Source organism: Euleptes europaea, chromosome 5, assembly GCF_029931775.1.
Source record: "Euleptes europaea isolate rEulEur1 chromosome 5, rEulEur1.hap1, whole genome shotgun sequence".
Classification (NCBI taxonomy): Eukaryota; Metazoa; Chordata; class Lepidosauria; order Squamata; family Sphaerodactylidae; genus Euleptes; species Euleptes europaea.
Genome location: NC_079316.1, coordinates 81,545,018 through 81,566,869, shown reverse-complemented (window position 1 = coordinate 81,566,869; position 21,852 = coordinate 81,545,018). Strand labels below are relative to the sequence as shown.

Genomic DNA, 21,852 nt, shown 5'->3' with positions numbered 1-21,852 from the left:
CAACAAGGGAGCCTTGAGAGGGAATGTGTGTGGAGAAGCAGCCCTCCCCCAGACCACTGTGTCTGGGGAGTAAGTGTTAACAAGTGGGTGACCTGCAAGCACTCGCGGGGGCATCTTATTTCCCCTCCTCCACTGTCTCCTTTTTCTCTTCCCTGAAATGCCCCCATAGCCTTTCAACTTTTCCAGCTTCCTTCTCTCTTCCCGCCCACCAGGCAACCTACCTTTTTCTGCCCCTGTGTTCCACTTTGTCTCCTTCCTCTCCCATGACAGACTGTACCCAGAAAAACTACGGCCCAATTGTATAGTGCCAGCCACCTGGCCAGGCCCAGTTGCGCAGTGGGGAACATGCAAGGATTTGAGGGAGGCTCCTCACCCATGTATCCACCTTCCCACCCTGTTTCCTCTTTCCCTTCTCTTGGCAGCTCCCATATCTTCACCTTTTCCTGTTTCCTTCTCTCCTTCCCACCCACCAACCATCTGATCTTTTATCAGCCCCTCATCATCAGCTATATTTATCATTTGCTTTATTTATCCCTGTCTTTCTCCTCAGTAGGTGCCTAGAGCAGGTTACAACATTCTTCTTTCTTCCACTTTATCCTCACAATAAACCTGTTAGGCAGGTGAGGCTGACAATGTGTAACTGGCCCAAGGGCACTCAGTGAGCACCATGGCAGAATTGGTATTTGAGCCTGGGCCTCCCAGTTCCTAGTCTGAAACTCTAACCATTGGTTTCTGCTGTGGAACAACAGTGAGCAGCCAGGCCTGGGTGAGTAATGGACGTTGCATGGTGCAAGGTGCCCGTGGTTGTTGCCGATCCTGGCCCCGATGAGACTTCCCTCAAAGGCCAAAACAGCCATGGAAAGGGTCCTGACCCTTCCCCTTGCCTTTTACTGACAGCTTAAACTAGCAGCACTGTTGTGGTTGCATAACAGTGACCACAGAGGGAATTTGTTTCTTAAAGCTACAGGTGCTGTTTCTTTTATGGGGGAGGTAACCTCCAGTGGGTTTTTTTTATTTAAAGATTTCAGATTTCTCGGCTTTCCTCAGGTTTGTAGAAAGATCTGGCTTGTCTGTTTGCGGCTCCTGTCTCTGGACTTATCCACAGATTTGACCACACTGAGAATTAGATATGTTGAGGATGATAGGATGCTTGTGTGAACCAATTTATTGCTGAAGCGCAGGCTCTCTAAAAAGCCAAGGTTCCATTGACATTGCTGTAGGTGTGGATGGGAGGAGCCATGCACTGCATGGCTAGGCCTTTAAGAGGCCGAGCTGGGAGTGAATGGACATCTGTTGCCAGGCAGACACGGAATCCAGGGTCTCCTAGCAAGAGTCAGCATATGTGAGAACAGCTTTGGATTTGAGCTGCTCTTTCCAGGTGTCTTTGAAACCAGAGTAGGTATGGAATTTCATTGGGCGACAACCCAGGATGAAGCCAGGATGTCACGTTAGTGTGTAGCCGTAGTTAGTCACTAGACCCACATTCAGAAGATCCGTTAACTCTTAAACCGTGATTTGGGTTAGTTCAGGCATAACACAAATTTACTTAAACCTGTATTAATGTCTGCTTGATGAATGCCAGCGGGAGTGTGTGAATTGACTCTTGTGAAAAGCTCCAGTACTTGGGTGACATCTCAAATACCTGCCTGCATGATGGAATGAATTTAAATGAGAGCAGTTTAACATATTTTAAGTTGACAGTGGGGGTGGGGAATTGAATTTCTTTGAAATTCATGTTCCTGAACAAGCCTTTGTTTAAAGAGGTTACTTTAAGTAATAAAGCATGTTGCTTTGCAACTAGAGTCTTTGGGAAAACTCAGAGTATTGTCCAAAACCTTTGTTCATGCAGTCCAAGTCTTTTGCACTGTAAAATTAATTTCTGATTCTAATACTAAAGACGATTGACTTACACTTGGCAATCTCTGTGTGCATGAGAGGATATTATGCAAGGTGACTTATTTGAATCCTAAGGCTACAATCCTATGTAAACTTGCAACTCAATCCCATTGAACAAAATGTTGTTTAGTAGTGCATAAAAATGAATACAAAATGGAATCTCTGACTCAAGTGATTTACAAATCCAGAGATCTGCTAGTCTATAGGACCACTGGGGATGTTGTCTCCATTGCTTAACTTCAGAAGTTAGAAGTTATACCCTACAATTCTCTCTTGTGTAAAAAGGCAGTATTTTACTTCATGTTTTAGTCATCTTGCAGTTAACAAATTATTTGTAAGCTTTAATACAGATGTTTGTGCACCTGTATTAATTTGTAGCCCTGACCTGGATGGCCCAGGCTAGCCTGATCTCGTCAGATCTCAGAAGCTAAGCAGGGTCAGCCCTGGTTAGTATTTGGATAGGAGACCACCAAGGAAGTCCAGGGTTGCTGTGCAGAGGAAGGCACTGGCAAACCACCTCTGTTAGTCTCTTGCCATGAAAACCCCATAAAGGGGTCACCATAAGTCGGCTGCGACTTGACGGCACTTTACACACACACATTAATTTGTAAGCTTTAATACAGTGTTTTAACTCAGGTTAAACCAGGCTATTTAAAAAGAATCAAAATCCACTTAAGTTTCCCCTCCCCCTCAAAAAACCTAGGATGGAGTCATGAAGTGATAAATAAGTTTGGGTGTATGAACTGAGTCCCAAACACTGTGGGTTCTTTTTAAAAAGTTTTTTTGCTTCTTAAAAAGAGATTTGTATCAGAATTTCTGAAGAACTAAATGCGTAATCCAGTCTTTCATTCTTGACTGATTTCCTGCATCAGCTTCAGGCGCAATTGATCCAATGCACACCTGCAATTTACTGAAGGAAGTTGATTAAATAACTTCGCCATGTAACCATAAAGAAGGTCTTGATTATATTCCGGGTCAAAGTATAAACGTCTCCCATGCTGTAGATAAAGTAGCTCAGAGATGGCTCTTTTGCTAGATGTTTCTTATTTGGTTAGCACAGTTCAGAGTACATAAAACAATGGCTGAGATGAAGTTTTAGCCCAGGTTCTAAACTGTTAATAATTACCACTTAAAGTTCATATCTCTGTCCAGTGAACAGTCTTTGAACAATCTGATTATGGTAATCACCATAGCAGTAATCGTTCAAAGCTTGCCTGTGACAGTATTTGTGGTATAGTCATCCCCCAAACAATGATGTGATGCTGGGCAGTACCGATGCATCCTGGAACATTGAACAAACCTGCCCTTTACTGAATAGAGCTGCTGTCTATTACAGGTTGAGTATCCCTTATCCGGACTGCTTGGGAATAGAAGTGGTCCGTATTTTGGATCTTTCCGTACATTGGAATATTTTGGAATTTTTGCATATACATAATGAGATATCTTCGGAATGGGACTCAAATTCATTTGTTTATATACACTTTATACACATAGCCTGAATGTAATATTAAACAATATTTTAAACATTTTGTGTACATTGAACCACCAGAAAGCAAAGGTGTAACTATCTCACCAGAATACCTGTATCAGCTGTTAAACAAGAGCAACAACAAACAAACTAACAACGGCAGGCTTTCATTCTCCACCTACGATGCAGCGTACACTATATTTTATTTTTTTAGGTGAGAGGAAACATTGAAAGCAGGCAGCACGGATCTGCCTGCATGCCGGCTCGAAGGATCCGGTTTTTGGATCAGTCCGGATGGGGGTTGTCCGGATAAGGGATACACCACCTGTATTAACAGGAATAAATCACATGGACCATGGATTAGTGTTAGACATTTAGGCTAACACTAATCTGTTCTTGTGAGCTTTCTGATGATTCTGGGATGGGCTCTCATCTTTTTGTAATGGAGAAAATCAATTTCTTTTCTTAGTTTCTGTATGTTCTACATTCAGAACCATTTTTCCTTCTGCTAATTTCTTGCTGATGCATTGAAGCCAGAACCTCAGAAAGGCTTTCGTGACATGGTCTCATTTTCTGTGCGATTAAACAAGGCTTTAGTTATTGCCTTGCTCTTGAGATGATAGGTAAGCATAAGTTAGTCAACATGTTTGGATTATGATATAAGATAAAAATGTGGACAGAAAGTAGATGACATGAAACCATTAGCGTGCACTGGAGTACTCTAGATGTTGATGAGAGCATATTGTAGGTGTATTTAGCAGTTTCAACTGACTTTTTAATTGGGTCTGTGGTCCGTCACAAGTAACCTAGCCTTTTCACTGACAGCTATTGGAATAAAGTTATAATGAGCATTTGTCCTTACACAAAGTGAATCATGTTTGTTTGCTTTAGGTATATAGAAATGTATCCCTTTTTTATTTAAACTGGTCTTTTGATTTAAGTATGTATGTTAAACAGCTGTGTGTTGTGAATGCATGCCTTAAAATGATGCATTACATATTTGAAGCAGTTAACCATGAAGGCAGAAAACCTGAATTTCTTGCTTTTGGAGCCAAGGTGTTCCCCCTTGTCCGTTCCCCCTTTCTGTCTGTGTGTGTCTCTCTTTGTGTGTCTCTAATTTATATTTAGTCTTGCATTTCCAGGGGACAGGGCTGAGTTCTTTTGAAAAACCATTTTCTGTTTTGGAAGATGTGAATAAAACAGTAAGAAGCCTCCATGGAATACAAACTGTTTCCTGGTAGAATGGTGGCCGTTTGGGAAGAAATACAGCTGCATTTTGATGTTGATTAAAAGCTGTGACTCACGCTGTATCCATTTACAAGCGGAGCTGCCAAAATGCCATTGTACCAAAAGTCTTGCCATATTCCTGTCACTTTTTGCTGGGTCCAAAGAACTATGAAATCTCATCCCAGGAGAGATCTAAATTTATTTGTCTTGAACAGCAGTTTCCCTTCCTCTGCATATCCTCCCCTCCACCCCCGAAGCCCTCAGTATAGCAGTCTGTTTTTAAAACCAAATGGAGTTTTTTCCAAAAGCAGTCTAATATACAGTGAAAAATTCTGCAGCGTTTTACTGGCCCAGCACAAACACTGCGCATGAGCCCAAGCAGTTATTTCAGCGGTGTTTATCCAGTGATTTGCAAACCTCACAGAGTGGGACTTTCCCACTTCTACCTGAATCACCTGAAATTTTGTTCCTGGGGGTCAGCATGCTCTCAGGAACAGTGTAAGGCAGAAAATGGGGGGTCTGCATTGGGAGGGGGAGTCACCAGAGTTCACAGCTCTGTCTTCCAAAGGCTTAAGTACCCTTAAGATCTTCGTAACTACATGTCTGGATACAGGTGTATTTGTTGCATTAAATGCTTTGGCTATCTAGAAGCGTTATTAATTTCTTCTTATATTTGTTGTTTTTAAAATGGCAACCAGGTCATTCTAACTGCTTAACTTCATGTCATCAGCACAAACTAAAATGTAATTTGGCCAGAAAATTTGTAGGTTGTTGTTTTGTTTTAAGAATTGAGATGAAAGAGTGTTGCTTCAGAGCTTCTGATTAACTCTTTTTCCTGAATTAACTCCTGAAATTAGCAATTCTGCTTCCTCTTTCTGTTTCCAAGCAGTGTTTGATTTTTGCTCACCACTGTACTTTTTCTTTATGTGCTAGCAATATTGCTATACATCTTTGTTTTATCTACACAGTTTCGCTTCTTTGGTAGCAATCTTCTTTTCCTACTTCCTCCTTTATACAGAGAAACTGATTTAAGAGTAGCTGGGTAACATTAGTCATAGGGGTAGAAGGGGTAATATGACGTAGTTGTGGGTACCCAGGAAGCTTTGAATTTGGGTTTGTTGAACAGCATTCCTATGTGCCATTTAGCACCAACCTTGGAAATTAAGGGACTTTCAAAAGCATTGTGATATGGCATGGTGTTTTTATTGCTTTTTAATTACCCTTCCTAAATCCACTTGGCTTTGTGGTTCCCCACTTAGTCTTTTCCATGTAGATATCTGGCAGCTTCCAGTTAAAGTGTTTTGAATATCCTGTGAACTTCCTTGGATGTTCTAAGTCTCACAACAAATAGTTCCACTGATTTTTATGGTTTTCAGTATTACTTATTCAATTAATTGGCTTAAATTGTTTGTGTACTTCACATCTTTCCCATTACTTGCTTGAACAGCCTACTACATAACCACCGGAAAAATACTTATTCCCATATAAAACTTGCTTGATGGAATTTTTGAGAATTAGCTTTGACTATATGGAGTACAGGTGCTTGTTAAATTTTCTATGGTAATCTTATGTAGCCCTCCAAAGCACTTTACAAGCCAGATTAAAATCAATCATAACAGCAGGGGGGATACAGCCATCCCCCAAATTGCCTTCTTCCAACTTACGTGGCTCCTCTTCCAATGGAAGAACCACTTAATTTGGAGGAAGGCTTCAAACTTCAGCAAAAAATGAAAATTGGGGTATAAATACCTTAATAAATAAACTTTGCTCAGTGGAGTGGTAGGATGGAGTTGGATCCACCTCTATATTAGCAATGAATTTTCAGCCAAAGAACACTGAAATCAGCTGGGTTCTTCTGAAGGCCTAGGCAAATAAAAACTTTAAAACTGGCACCTTAAAATATCTTTTAATGGTTCTAACTTGCTAAAACTGTGGTGAAAATCATTAGTTGGTCATTAGTTTAAGCTATGTGATTTTGGTAAGGGAATACAACTACAGAGTTGGAACTACAGAGTCCAGCTAATGTCCTGGAAAGACATTAGCTATCTGCAGAGGAAGAGTGAAATAAAGGGTACACAAGGCTAGAAACGCTTCAGGAAAATTTTAGGAAAGCCAGGCATAAGGCTTTATCCCAGTAGTTCCCAAACTTTTCAGGCCTCCGCCCCCCTTGGTTCCACAAACTCAACCCCAGCACCCCCTACCCTATCCAACAACACAGTTGAAGGGGCCCATCTCTAGCATCCCCTGCTGCCCCCTTGCCTCTTAGTGCCCCCCTAGGTAATCCCACCGCCCCCCCCAGGGGGTGGTACTGCCCACTTTGGGAACCACTGCTTTATCCTAAAGCTCTGAGCATGTGGTCTCCTTGTGTGAATGCTCAAAAAGGTACAGCTGGAACCTTTCTGTGAACATATAAATGTTCGGTGATAACCTTATGGATTGCAGTTGTTAAACGTGCTGCTAGCTTAGTTTGCTTCCTAACATAAACTTTAGAATTTGGGCTGCTGTCTGACATCATTTAGTTTTTTTGGGGTGAGGTATGGGTACAGGCTATGTAATGTTCCACCCTTTTACACTTGTATATTTGAAAAAGCAAAATGTGGCAGTGCTGTAGATAAACTGTAAAGGAAAATCTAAACTTTTGCATGTATTTTTGCTTTATATTAATGACTATGCTATGTCTCTAAGGATTTAATTCTGTTTCTCTCATTAGGATGAAAGTTCTGGCAGTGTTGCATCAGTATCTACACTCAATCTATTAAACACAGGGGTATGAAATTTAATTTTTTTCTATTGCATTCTGCTCCATGCATGGGATTTTTTAGCAGTCATTGAAATGGACAGCACATCACATAGCATAGTTAACAGTACTAACTCATCGCGTCATTGAAAAACAAATTTTATTCATAGCCCTTGTTCACAGTTTGATGTATCGGTGTGGATTAGTCTTTCATTTTCTTCATGTAAAATTACTACATTGTAGTCAAAAAATGCTTGAAGCTAATATTCATCTTTGTTCTGTTAAGGTTTTAGTCTCTGCGACCTTTGTGCATGCCAAGCAAAGGCTTCTTAGCTATATAGTACAAATGTACAGTGGCTTCATTAGGTCATGTATCCTACTGTTCAGCTAACGGCAGTGTATTCCTGTGCCTTTTGTGTCAGTAGAAGGCTTCTGGGACTGGGGTAACAAGCTGCTGTTAGCCTAGGCGAAAGGTAGGATGTAACCGGCTGGGTTGGATCCAGAAATAAGTTTCCACAAGTGAACGAGGGGTGATTTTTGGCAATTCTTTCCTTCTACTGTAGGCCCCCAATTCACCTTCATACTGTTCCTTAGGGTCACCCAAGAGCATTTTGGGCTGTAGTTGGGTGAGAGGGGCTAGAAAATCGTGTTGTGCTGACAGAAATCATTTCCATCAGTGAAAATGACTGGCTAGACCCAGCCTACTGTCTCTGGCTGCCCTCTAAAATTGGATATTTTAATGGTGTCTCCACTAGGGCTGTCAAAAAAAAAAAATTCGGTACAGTTCGGATTCGGCCGAATTTGACCCTTGTGGGGTCGGTACGGTCCGAAGTCCGAACTCCCCCGCTTCGGATCCCCGGTAATTCGGGGGGATCCGGAGTTCGGGGGAAAATTCGGCCGAAGCGCGCCTTCAGGGATTCCCTGAAGGCGCGCGGGGGCCCTTTAAACTGATCTGAGCCTCCCAGCTGGGAGGCGCAGATCAGTTTAAAGGGCAGCCCGCCCCCCTTCAGCGGGCTCCGCTGGAGAGGCGCGGGCTGTCATTTAAACTCATCTGAGCCTCCCGGGCGGGAGGCTCAGATGACTTTAAATGACAGCCGTGCCTCTCCAGCGGAGCCCGCTGGAGAGGCGCAGCTGCCCTTTAAAGTCATCTGCGCCTCCCGGGCGGGAGGCGCAGATGACTTTAAATGACAGCCGTGCCTCTCCAGCGGAGCCCGCTGGAGAGGCGCGGCTGCCCTGGCGCGGCTGCCCTTTAAAGTCATCTGCGCCTCCCGGGCGGGAGGCGCAGATGACTTTAAATGACAGCCGCACCTCTCCAGCGGAGCCCGCTGGAGAGGCGCGGCTGCCCTTTAAACTCATCTGCGCCAGGCGCAGATGAGTTTAAACGACAGCCCGCCCCCCTTCTGCGGGCTTCCCTGAAGGGGGGCGGGCTGTCATTTAAACTCATCTGTGCCTCCCGCCCGGGAGGCACTGATGAGTTTAAATGACAGCCCGCCCCCCTTCAGCGGGCTTCCCTGAAGGGGGGCGGGCTGTCCTTTAAACTCATCTGTGCCTCCCGCCCGGGAGGCACAGATGAGTTTAAATGACAGCCCGCCCCCCTTCAGCGGGCTTCCCTGCAGGGGGGCGGGCTGTCATTTAAACTCATCTGTGCCTCCCGCCCGGGAGGCACAGATGAGTTTAAATGACAGCCCTCCCCCCTTCAGCAGGCTTCCCTGAAGGGGGGCGGGCTGTCCTTTAAACTCATCTGTGCCTCCCGCCTGGGAGGCACAGATGAGTTTAAATGACAGCCCGCCCCCCTTCAGCGGGCTTCCCTGCAGGGGGGCGGGCTGTCATTTAAACTCATCTGTGCCTCCCGGGCGGGAGGCGCAGATGAGTTTAAAGGGCAGCCCGCCCCCCTTCAGCGGAGCCCGCTGAAGGGAGGCGGGCTGCCCTTTAAACTGATCTGAGCCTCCCAGCTGGGAGGCGCAGATCAGTTTAAAGGGCAGCCCGCGCCTTTCAGCGGGCTGCCCTGAAGGGGGGGCCGAATTGGCCGAATTTATTCACGAACTCCCGAACTCGCTGAATTCGCCCCCCCCCCCCCGTTGCCCGCCAGAGTTGAGTTCGGATCCGTCCGAACTGAAAATCACCAAATCAGGGGAAATTCGGTTGATTTTCAGTTCGGACCGAACCGAATTGACAGCCCTAGTCTCCACAAGGGGAACTATGGAAAAGTTAAACTTTACCAAAGATATAACTGTATTTATAGTTCATGAAGGCCAGTTGCGAACCCAAAACATGTCTTCTCTTGACCATAACGAGCTTGTTCTCCCCGCCCCCTCCATATTTTATCTAGTCTGCCTTTTGCTCTGCTTTTCTAAGGCAAAGCCACCACCTCCTTTCTCTGCCATAGCAATGACCTGTGGATGACATTAAATATTTTATGGACGTTACAGCTGTTGAGTGAATGCAGTTGCCCTCTAAGTTGCCCTTGTATTGCTTATAGATAACAAAAAAACAGTTAAAATATCCCTTCCATAGGGTGTGATTTGCTTGTTATAAGTTCAACAGGTGGCATCAGTGTTGTTGAGCCCTACTGTCAAGTAGTATGCATTCAAGAAACTAGCTTTCAAAACTTCTTAGCTAATGTGTTATAGACAATGCAGTCTAAACCCATTGATTTCAGCTAATGAATGGGGTTAGGCTAGTCTAGCTCTGCAAGTAAATTACACTGTTAGACTTCCCCCCCCCTAAACCCACTTAATGTTCTGAGAGCGCATTCCTGGGGGTAGGGGGGAGCTCCAAAGGGGCCGGCGTGACCCCATGCTGACGTAGGTCACACTTTATCACAGAATAAGGTGGCACCTATGCAGGCGCAGGGGCAGACACGCCAGCACTGGCTTTCTCAGAAGGGAAAGCTGGTGCTGGCGTCAGGGGACATTCCAAGGGGTGGGCCTGACGTTAGTCAACTTCCTAGTCCTTTTCGCCCCAGGAATGCCCCCTTGAATGGCAGTGGGGCTGCGCCACCTTTTTTTGGTGGCACAGCTTCACTGTTCACTATGGGGCATTTCCCCGTTTTTCATTTTTTACTTTTAAAAAAGCTTTTTTCCCCTCAGTGGTAGCCAGGAAGCCTCTGAGGAGGTGGTGTGGCTGTGCTGCTCCCGGCCACCACGGGTCCACCCCCTCCCCCTAGGAATGGGCTGCCTGTTTTATTTATTCATTTGATAGTAGTTCTGGATAGAAAGTAGTGTGGGATAAAGCTATTAGCAATGTATAGGAAAGAATTGTTTCCTCTGGAGATTCACACGAATGTGTTGGATTAAAGTATTTATTGGCAGATGTAGCCTACCATTAACTATTGCACTTTCTATGTTTGTAGTGTTAAGGTTCATCTTTGGATACTTGGCTTTATCTTTGATCCTTTTCTGCCTTGTTAACCTTAGGCAAAGATGAATAAGGCTAATCCTGGATAACTAATGAAAAACCAAGAGGTTGATTAAATGTTGCCATTTTCTTGCTCATGGGAGTAAGGATGGCATGTGGTACGCTAGTAGATCTCCTAATTATTTGAGAGATTGAAATGCCCTATATCTGGACAAAGTGGGAAATATTGATAGACTTGCTGTTTTATCTTCCTCTGTTTCCAACTCCTTTCCTTGGGTAACTGTACATTTTAAACCATCTCTGTTGAAGTTAATAAAGGCATTCACAAGAGCAGAATTTTTACTTTTTAAAATGTCTTGCTTGTTGATTTGCTTTGTTGATTTACTAGCGACTCTTCCCCCTCTCTGATACAAATCCCTGAATGATGAGTTACTGTATTTACTGGAAAGGAAGAGGACCCTGAATATAAGATGGCCCCCTTTAAAACATTGTGCACCAAAAAAGTTTATTTAACATATCTAACTTGTATACAAATATAAAATGACCCCCTGTTTTTTAAAAGGCATACCTTTGGGGGGGAAAAATACTTGTCTTTCATTTGAGTAAATACTGTAATCTTTGGATTTGGACTCTTTATATGTTTATAGTGAGGCAAAATCACCCTGATTTTTCGGTCCCTTAGGAGCAATGAATAGTTTTACTTCTGTGTCCAGAAATACAGCACTACATCACTTCAGTTCAGTACTGTACATTTGTATTTGTTTTTTTCCTTTCAACCAATTTACCAGGAAGCGTCTCACACACTTATTTCTTAGAGAAGAAAGCTAGGATAGGTTGCCCAGGGTTGTGTTGGGTTCTCCTTTTAAAGTTTTTTAGAGTGGTTTTTTAAAGTGGTTTTCAAGTGAAGGATAGATGACCATTTGTCAGGCATGCTTTAGGTTATCCTGTATTGTGCAAGGCTTGGGCGGGGGGACTGAATGGTCTGTAGGTCCCTTCTATATTTTTAAATTTTATAATTCGAGACCATGGAGGCTGGCTTCTAGGGAATGGTTGTAGTGACTTCTTTCAATATCTACTAAATAATGACGGGAATTACATGTGTTTTCTTCATTATGTGCTTTCCTCAGCTCTCAGGATATCTATCTATGGATGTAACAGATGTCTCTATTAATGAGAGAAGTGAAACTATCAGTGAGGGCAGACAGAGCTTGGAAAATTCAATGTCTGCTTTCTTGAGCGCCTGGTTATAAGAATCTGGGTGTTTCCCTACACCAGTCCAGGGATATGTAAAAGTGTCAGACACTAGTGAATAAAAAAATTACCTATCCAAGCGTGTCTTACTGGCGCTTCAGAACATTAGGATCCTGCTTAATTTTCCTCAGCCCCCAATTTTAAGCAACCATGTGTAAAAAAAATCATTAAACGGGGGTTTGGCCCAGTAGATATGTAAAGGATGGAAAAGAGGCAGACGACCTTCAGGATCCTCATTCTACATGTTGGGAAGCTGTAGCCTGATCTCGATAGCACTGTTGATAGGATCTGGTGCCTTAATGCTTTGCCCCTCTGTATAGCAATACTGGCCTTGTTTGGTAGTAGATGACTCAGTTCCAAAGGACCAAGGAAACCTTTGTCAGATGCTTCTCTCAGTAGATACTGAGCCTGAGGGGACCCATCTCCTGATTTGTGTCAGTTTTCCTTTTTTAAAATTGTCCTTTCTGCCACTCGCTAACATTGTAACCTAAAGAGTTACGTTGTTAATCGTTGACATTTTTGTCAGGCCCACTCAGGGTATCATAAGCCATTGTAAAAATGTCATTTTGCAGTAAAAACTGTGCACAAGTTGGCAGGTGAAAATCCATCTGTAACATTCCTAGACACATTAAGCATAATCAGAACCTTGCTTCAAAAGTAGCACTGCATCGCTTAAATTTATTAAGCTTGGTCTTGGGCGATCTTCTTTTGGCTGGGAGTCCCACAGTGCATTTTTATTCGCTGTTTTCCATTCCTAGGTGTCTATCTAAAGCTTCTTGCTAGAATGCCAGTGTGCCATTCAGTCTGGAAACATAGCTTCTTTCCAGATGTTTCCTTTTGACTTAGGTCAGGGGTCCCCAAGCTGGTGCTCAGGGGTGCAGCTGTGGCTCCTGACATCTTTCCCGGTGCATGAAGTGTTTTAGAAAGTGGGTGGGGCCAAGTGGGGCTTTTGCCCTGCAGGGCCGTCGGAGATCTGCTTCTGTGCAGAGTTTTTAAAAACTGCTTCAGCAGCAGCTGCCACCACAGCACAAGGCTCTTTCTCTCAGTTACTGTGTGCATATGTAAGGAAAATATTTTAATAATATGCTATTTTTAAAAAGATATCCTGTTAAATTTTATTTATTTAATTTATTTTTATTATATTTCCAGCCCTCCCTCCCCAGCCAAAGCCAGGCCCAGGGCGCGGAACAACGAGAGTAATAAAAATACATATAAATACCAGTTGCAAATAAATTTATTTAATACCGTCCAAGACCAATAAAAATAGAAGCAATATAATAATTCAAACTTCAAATATATCAAATAACTTTTGAGAATTTTTTTTAAATTGTAAATTTGCAGAATTATACATTATCTTTATAAAAATTATAGCTAAAAAGCCTATATATGGCTTACCCAAGTTTTCATAGTCTTATAGGCTACCCATCCAAATTTGGTGACTTTGTAAGTGATCTCTTGATTCTTATCTGCTAGCATAACTGAGAGAAGAGTCTTCTTTTTTTAACTGGGATGGCGGGAAATTATGGGGGTAATCAAAGTTTCCCTAATTTGCCTATAGATCTTGCAATCAAAAAATATATGCTCTAGGGTCTCGATATTCCCACCTCCTCATAAGCACACGCATTCTTTAGATGCTAAACCTCTATATGTACCCTCAAGAATCGCTGAGGGCACATAAATACCCGTTAAAATGTCTTATTAAAATACGGTTTCCAAACTGTTATTGACTCAATAAAAATGGATGGCGCACAACTTACTGTGGCACCTGCTTGTGGCAATGATGCCACAGCCAGGCAGGCAGACCACCCCCTCAGATGTCACCAAAATAAACCAGAAGAGAAGGGGACGGGTTCGGTAGGGAGGCCAGCATTGATGAACTACCTGCGGCTGCCCTCAGTTGTAGGCCTGGTGGAAAAGCTCCGTCTTATAGGCCCTGCAAAACTCTTCCAGGTCCCGCTACGCAAAGCATTCCACCAGGCCAGAGCCAGAGCTTCTGCCTGAAATGCTAAAGAATTATTACCAGAGTTAATCATAACTCCACTCCCTGGCATTCTGTGGTTGGCGTCACCTGGCACCAGCCCTTTTGTGATGGTGCCCACCAGCCTTTATCAGAATTCAAATGGTGTCCACAGGCTTGGAAAGGGTTGGGGGACCCCTGACGTAGGTAGTCAAGCTTGTGTTGTCAAGCAGTTTAGCTTGAGATGATGTTGCATAGGCAGCTGAAGTTCATGTGCTATACTGTATTGAATTTTATGCAACGCTGTTGGATTTTTCAGTGATTGGTAGCCGCTGTTAGCCCGGCCTTGGCCGGGAAGAGAGTGGGGTATAAATTTAATTAAATAAATATAAATGCACAACATCTGGTATTTTCTGGGGTTTGGGCTGGTATTGCTGCCTATGATTTGTCTGCAACTAATGAACTTAGAATTGTAGGTAGTCTGAAACTTTCACTGATGTTCAGTTGCAGCCCATTCGAACAGACTTTCTTTCAGTTTCAGTCACATGTACACAAAGTAAACAATGAGTATTAGTGTTCAGGGTTTCACATCTCTTCCTTGCCCTTTATGCATTACTGTACTGACGGAGGGGAATGTTTTCTAAGACAGTGCTCTTTTGATTTTCTATTTTGTAGAAAGCAGCAATTTATTGAAATTGCTGTGCATAAGGCAGTGGTACCCATGCCAGACAGAACTGAAGTACCTATTCAGTACTGCTTTAGTGAAAACTGTGCAGGGACAAGGAATTCGGCAGCCTGATAATTTTTAAAAAAGCAATGCTGAAATTGTCCTTTATTCCTTTGTGGCCTGTGCATGTGGGGCTTGCAGATATTGTGGGCAGTCCCCTGTGAAATTGAAGTGGGGCCGAAGAGAACTGTAGCAGTCGTGAGGAGACGCTTCACTGCTGCATGTTAATTTAAACCGAATTAATCAAGCAGAATTTGGATTACCTTGGCACAGATTTTTTTCTCCTCCCCGACACTACACAGTGCTGGCTATCCTGATGAATTTGGCAAGCGTTGATGTAGCGCTTATGTTCACTATCAGCTTGAGTTCCCGTCTCCTGATCTGAATGAAAATTAATTCATGGGTTTGGATCCTGACTAAACTGCTGACTGACAAGAAGGCACTTTGGTCAGTGAACTGGCAAAAATTAAAGGGAGGTCTCCATTTATGGAAAATCCAGCTGAGCGTTCAGTGCTTCCGACAGAAATTATCTGAATGACTGCTGGCACACCATGTTAACTTTAACAAAAATGAAAATGTCCATCTTTTACTTGGTGTTTCCATGTCTTGAGTGCTGCTCCTTTTTTAGTGGCTCTGTCATGCAGAGTGGCTTGCTTTGTAGGTTATAGATTGCCATTGAGAATGGCAAATTTCAAATTGCAGTGTAATTTTAAAAAAACGCTCTATTATGTGGAATTCCATTCAAACACATTCTGCAGCACTAAATCTCACTCATTTCAGTGAAATCATTTCGAAGTTATTGGGTTCAGAGTATTAAGCATACCTAATGTATATAACTTAAAGGTAAAGGCAGTTCCCCTGTGCAAGCACTGGGTCATTACTGACCCACGGGGTGGTGTCACATCCTGACGTTTACTGTGTGTGTGTAAAGTGCCGTCAAGTCGCAGCTGACTTATGGCAACCCCTTTTGGGGGGTTTCATTGCCTTCCTCTGCACAGCAACCGTAGTATTCCTTACTAGGCAGACTATATTTACCAGTGCCTTCTCCAGTCATCTACACTTTACCCCCAGCAAGCTGGGTACTCATTTTGCCGACCTCAAAAGGATGGAAGGCTGAGTCAACCTTGAGCCAGCTACCTGAAACAGACTTCCGTCGGGATCGAATTCAAGTCGTGAGCAGAGCTTTTGACTGCAGTACTGCAGCTTACCATTCTGCGCCACGGGGCACTATCAATGGAATTAACCTCCTCTAAAATAGAAGACAATGAGGGCTTGTCTTTCTCTTAAGTTCTTGGCATGCCTATAAATAGAAACAAATTTCAGCATCCTCCTCTGAAGTAACAGCCATGCCATTTTGGCTTGAGGCCGAGGAATGCTGCAATCTCCATGTTACTGGCATTGCAGGAGGCAGGCAACTTCTTCCATTTATCTATCCTAATTGTAACTGATTAATTGGGTGCCACAATAGATTCCATTAATGGATGCATTAAATGAAGTGCTGTTTTGTGTTTTAGGACCAACACCCAGCATCCCTTGCTCATAAGACCGCCAGGTTGCTGTGCCTTCTTCTGATTCTGTGAATGCTAGCAGGGCCTAAACAGCTCTTAGCTGTACTAAAAAGCATTTAAAAGATGCCATCACATTATAATAGTACTAGGAAATACCCCAGGCCTCTTATGCAGTAGCTTCAGTAAACAGGATAAAATATTCCCTGATGGTTTACATTCAGTGCCTTCAAAGTGAAGGAAAAGTTTGAAAACGAACAGATATTTTTTTTAACAGGAAGACTGGTATATTTACTTTGTATTCCTGAGTGTGTCGTGTCTATAGTAGTCATGAAAGTTAATCCAGTCCTTAAAAAGCAAGCATACCAGTTGCTCTTGACAGTTTATGTTGTTGGATTTCAAAGGTGTTCTAAATATCTTGGATGATTAAAACTATTTTTTGATAAAGTAATGTCGCCCTGAGCATCTTACATTAAAAGTTGGCCAAACGTTTAGGGCCAAATTTACTGTAAAACCACCGGCAAGCAATTGTTTGAGATGAACCTTTTAAACTCTTGTTTTTTGTTCAGTGTTTGGGACCTCTGATTAATGTTCAACTCCACTTTCAGTCAGCTTGGCTTTGTGAACCGATGAGAGAAAATTACATAGCTTAACGTTCTTTGTTCTGTATGTAATAAGGCTGCTATGTTTATATCTGAGTTGATCGTTCCTGAACTTAGGTAGCAGGATTAGACCCAATATGTTTTGACATTACAATGCTTTTGGCAATTAAAATTCAAAAGTCAGTATCTCATTCAGCAGATAACTGGTATTTCCCCATGTGTTCTCTAAATTTTCACCTGTTGGTTTTCTGCACACTCTACCTAATATTACGTTGGCCGAAAGTGCATATGTGCTCTCATGCACACACATATCAAATGCAACATCTCTCTCCTGAATCTCAAACTACTACTGCATTGTTATTCCAATATTGATATGATACTTCTGCCTGTTGATTGAACTAGACAGTGTGCTATAAGTGTGTGATTCAATTTTTTTTTAGGAATACGAAGCAAGAACAGGAAAAGTGTCTAAACCTGTACCCCAAGCAGCAAGGCGAAGGCACTTTGAGTTCGAGCCACTGTCAACTACGGCTCTTATTTTGGAGGATCGGCCGTCGTAAGTAAATGTGAATTCTTGTGGAAACAGTTTCATGTCAAAACAGATGACAGGGTGTGCTAGAACTCTTAGTAAATTAATGCTTGATTTTCAGCAAGCAGAAGGCACGGTCCACTTCCCACTGAGGTTAATAGCATGACTCTATTATTCACATTGCTCAAATTTGTGCATGAAAAACGGATATGACAAACTTGTAGACCTAAAGGTAAACTCATACAATTTTTTTAAAGGGCATATATTTTCTGCATTTCCTCTAGCTTGAGAAAATGTATAAATTTAATGGGCATCGTTTTTCTAACCTTACCAGAGTCAAAGTTTCCAGTTACTCTATTTGAGTAGTCATTTTGAGCAGAACTACAATACTTGAAGTCGTATTTTGATTATCACTGCAAAGTAAACCCTGAAAGTGCTAAGATGGGGCTAAGAAGGTGACTTTTCCCACAGTTTGAAAATGACAACCTGGTCTTACTGGTCCACTGATTAACTTGAAGGGTTAATAAAACTCCACTGATTAATTTGAAATGTCGTAATTACAAACACGGTATTATCACCAACCAAGAGTGATCAGGATCTTTCAGGGAGGCTGTCAGCTAAACAGTTTTATAAAACTGATAATTGGTTGTTGGTAAATACCTATCATTGTGTAACACAGGTTAATATCCTGTGTTTCCTTATTTGTAGCGTTGGTTAGACATAAATTCTTCCTTGAATGCAAGTTGTGTTTGCGTGAATGCTTCAGCACGGAAGAACGGTTGAACCAGCACGGCACCAACGCTTCCTCTTTGTATGGAAAAGTAAAATCTTGAATTTGTTTCAGCCACCCGTATATTTACTGAAAATTTGTTTTCAGGAATCTACCAGCCAAATCTATAGAAGAGGCTTTACGTCACAGGCAAGAATATGATGAAATGGTAGCAGAAGCAAAAAAGAGAGGTATGGTTAGTGTATATCAGCCTTATTGGTCTGTACTGTAACATAAGGTGTCATGCTTAACACATATCGGGAGAAGATCCTGCGTTTAACATGTAGGAGCAGCAGTATTCAGACTCTAAAAAGTGAAGTTTGGTTTCAGCCTCCGTGAAAAGTATTGTTGCTGCAACACTTCTGCTGTGGGAGCTGAAAGGGGAAATGAGGAACTAGCAAGAGTAACTTTCAGGCTTGCCTCATACACTGCTTTGAACTTGCCACTCATTGATGCTATGTGTATATATAACTTGCACCTTCTGCGTACAGAAGAAATGGAAGCAGTGGCCGGCCAGCATGTTTTTGTGAGAGGAAGCTGCGGCTAACACAAGTACACATCAGCGCACGTTAGTCATAAATGGCGCTTTCTGAATTTACTTACCTTCCTCCCCGCTGGGGACCAAAAGCAGCTTGCACCGTTCTCCTCCCCTCTGTTTTATCCTCACAACCAACCTGTGTGGCAGGTTAGGCTGAGAGCGTGTGATCAGCCCACGGCCACCAGCAAGCGTCCGTAGCAGGGGGAAATCCGAACTCGGATCTCTGAGATTCTAGTCCGACAGTCCAGCCACTACACTGTGTTGTATTTTGAAACCTGTATATGATGTGACCTATGGCTATGCAAATACAGCTGCTCGCTTAGTATCCTTTCTCAGAATAGGGCTTAGTGTAATCTGTCCACAGTCCGGAAACCGTCGCATCACAGCCATCGGGGGGAGTTAGGTAGACCTTGCAAAAGACTTTTCTACTTGCTGTGTAACCCCAAGTGGTTTTGTCCATAGCTGTTTTACATAGGTAAGAAATAGTCCTGGAGGCAACTTGGTGTCCACATTCAGTCAGTAGTGGTTGTAAACCTGTAAATCTCACAATGGGTAGTCAGCCAACCATGCATCGTGGCATTTGAGGTGCTGGAGACCCCCCCCCCCCAGCATGGTTTCTGTAGTCCTAGGTGGGCAGCAGAGAGAAAGGTTTATTAAGCCTTTGGGCTGTCATACATCATATTAGGGTTAGGGAGTAGCACTTTGTACTTGCCAGTACTACACAGGAGTTCTGCCTCTGTGGGAAATCACAAGGTCAGACCTGATGACAGAAAAAAAATTATCAGTAGCTGTTGTTACTGGTGAATTTGAGAATGGAGCACCTTTGCAAATGTAGCATCTCCTTTTTAAAAAGCGTGTGCAAAAAAGCCTTGCTGTATCTGTCGTTCTAATCAGGATGAGAAATTTAATGAGAAATGCCTCCAAATCAGAGGCATTTAATTAGAATCGGCTGTGATTAAAGGACTTTATCCGCCCTTGTTGAGTTCTGAGATTTTAATTAAATCGTCTGCTAATGTCTAACCTCACTTGGCTTGTCATGACTCGTAAGTCTAGTGTGAACATCTTCCCTAACAGTTTATTCGGAAGCTATATTTAAATGTTTGTTCTACCAAATTAGACTAGTACGCAACATCCTTTCATTAAACTTTTTTAAAAAGCTCTTACTTCAGTAGAATGTTGCAGAATTTGGTAACAAATATAACAAAATAAGCTGTGTAAGATTCCAGTTTAAGGGGTACATACAGATACCCATTTATTTCTGAAAAGTTGCGGGAGAGCTCTTTGTTAATGGAGTATGTGCAGCCATTTTTTCTTGCTTGCATATCTCAACATGGAAACCAGTATTTCTGTGGAGAGCACATCTGTATAAAGGTGAAGTGAAAGAAAATTTGTAAACGATTTCTGTTTCAGGGACCCCATAGAATAAATTAGTTATCGAATTTATCCTCTTGGTACAAACTTTTCCAAATTTTGGGTTTAACAGAAATTAAGGATGCCCATAGGCGGAAGAAGATAATGAAAGAACGCTTCAAGCAAGAAGAGAATATTGCTAGTGCTATGGTGATTTGGATCAACGAAATCCTGCCTAATTGGGAGAGCATGTAAGTAATTTAGCACTTAGTAACAGAAGACTGGTACAGACTTAAGAATTCCACCATTTGCTTACAATCCGCAACTGATTATTTGGGCTGATGCAGGTTTAGAGTTGCTTCTTGGTCTGTAATCTGCTAATATGGCTCAAACATCCTGTGTGGTAGAGGAAAGTCCCGTCAAGTTGCAGCTGATTTATGGCAACTCCGTAGGGCTTTCAAGGCAAGAGATGTTCAGAGGTGGTTTGCCGTTGCCTTCCTCTGCATAGCAACCCTGCACTTCTTTGGTGGTCTCCCATCCAGTTACTAACCAGGCTGACCCTGCTTAGCTTCTGAGATCTAACCTGGGCCATCCAGGTTAGGGCCAAAAGAGCATGTAGCAAGGCATTATTGTCACTAGCAACTTCTCAGAATAGTTATGCTGAGAATGTCCAGGGGCTGGCAGTTCCTCTGAGTGTAGTGCTCAAAGAGGCTGGGGGTGGGGATGACAGCTTTGTTGGGGTAGCATCGCTGCCTGTCTCGCAAAGTGATCTTACCTTCCACAAAAGGAACCAGCGATTTCCTGTCATATAAAACCACAGCTTTCAAATGCTTATTATTCTTCGAAAAGCTAAAAAAAGTGCCAGATATAGTGAGGTGAAAGAAAGACCCAAAAGGTTTAGAAACAGCCCATATATATGATCAGAAGAAGAGTATAAACCAGAGGCATGTGCCATCTGAAGCAGAGTGCCATTGGAAACAGTGGGCTTAGAAAGTGTAACTCTGCCTAGGATTACACTGTTGGTGTATTCATCAAGGTAAGGGCAACACTCCTACTATCTGTGCTAGTCTGAAATGCTTGAAGGGAGAGCTATTAGGGCTGGGCTTGTGAGCATAACCACAGAAGTTATGAAAACCTGGGCATGAGCAACAGCCGGGGGAGGAGGAATGGGGAAAGAAAGTTCATTGTATACTAAGGCAAACCAAACATCAAGAAGATTCAGGCTTAAATAATGTCTTAGAGCATGTCATACATGTTGTGGGCCTCCGCTTGTTTGCCTCCGGGGAATTCTGGGCGCTTCCATGGGTCACATTTAGGTCCCTTTTTGTATGATCTGGCACCTCCATGTGGGTAGAATATCCATAGTTGCACTATTTCCCGTGGCAATAGCCATGCTTTTGCAGGAGATGAGCACTGGGCGTTGGCTTTATAGGCAGGAAAAGAAACATTTCTTTCTCACTCTCTCTCTTTAGGCGTTCTACAAGAAGAGTTCGGGAATTGTGGTGGCAAGGGTTACCTCCAAGTGTACGCGGGAAGGTTTGGAGTCTCGCTGTAGGAAATGAACTGAATATCACTCCTGGTATGTGGTAAAGCATGGAGACCTACTCTCAGTAGAGTGGTGGTCTGTAACTATATTTGATGCAAGCATGATTTCTCTGAATCTGGTAGAGCTTGCTTCTGTTGGTAAAGTGCAAACTTCCTTTCAGCTAGGAGAGAATCGTACTGCAACTCCTCACCAGTGCAGGATTTTTTTCTTACCTTCTAAGAAAAAATGTGCTGTCCAATACCAGTTTCAAAATGAAAGAACTAGAAATAAAAAAAAAAAACCCTTTTCCTAAAGTGTATATGAAAATCAGTTCTTGTAGGTTATCCGGGCTGTGTGACCGTGGTCTTGGTATTTTCTTTCCTGAAACGTCAGGAAAGAAAATACCAAGACCAC

At 42.8% G+C, this 21,852-nt stretch overlaps 1 protein-coding gene across 1 annotated transcript in view; it reads left to right on the top strand.

Annotated features, from left to right (window-relative positions):
• Positions 1-21,852, top strand: part of TBC1D12 (TBC1 domain family member 12) — a 67,428-nt gene that overhangs the window by 29,507 nt on the left and 16,069 nt on the right. The window contains exons 3-7 of the mRNA XM_056849534.1: positions 7,302-7,358; positions 17,168-17,283; positions 18,134-18,216; positions 20,047-20,164; positions 21,386-21,492. Coding sequence (XP_056705512.1) covers positions 7,302-7,358; positions 17,168-17,283; positions 18,134-18,216; positions 20,047-20,164; positions 21,386-21,492 — 481 coding nt within the window. The remainder of the gene's footprint in view (positions 1-7,301; positions 7,359-17,167; positions 17,284-18,133; positions 18,217-20,046; positions 20,165-21,385; positions 21,493-21,852) is intronic.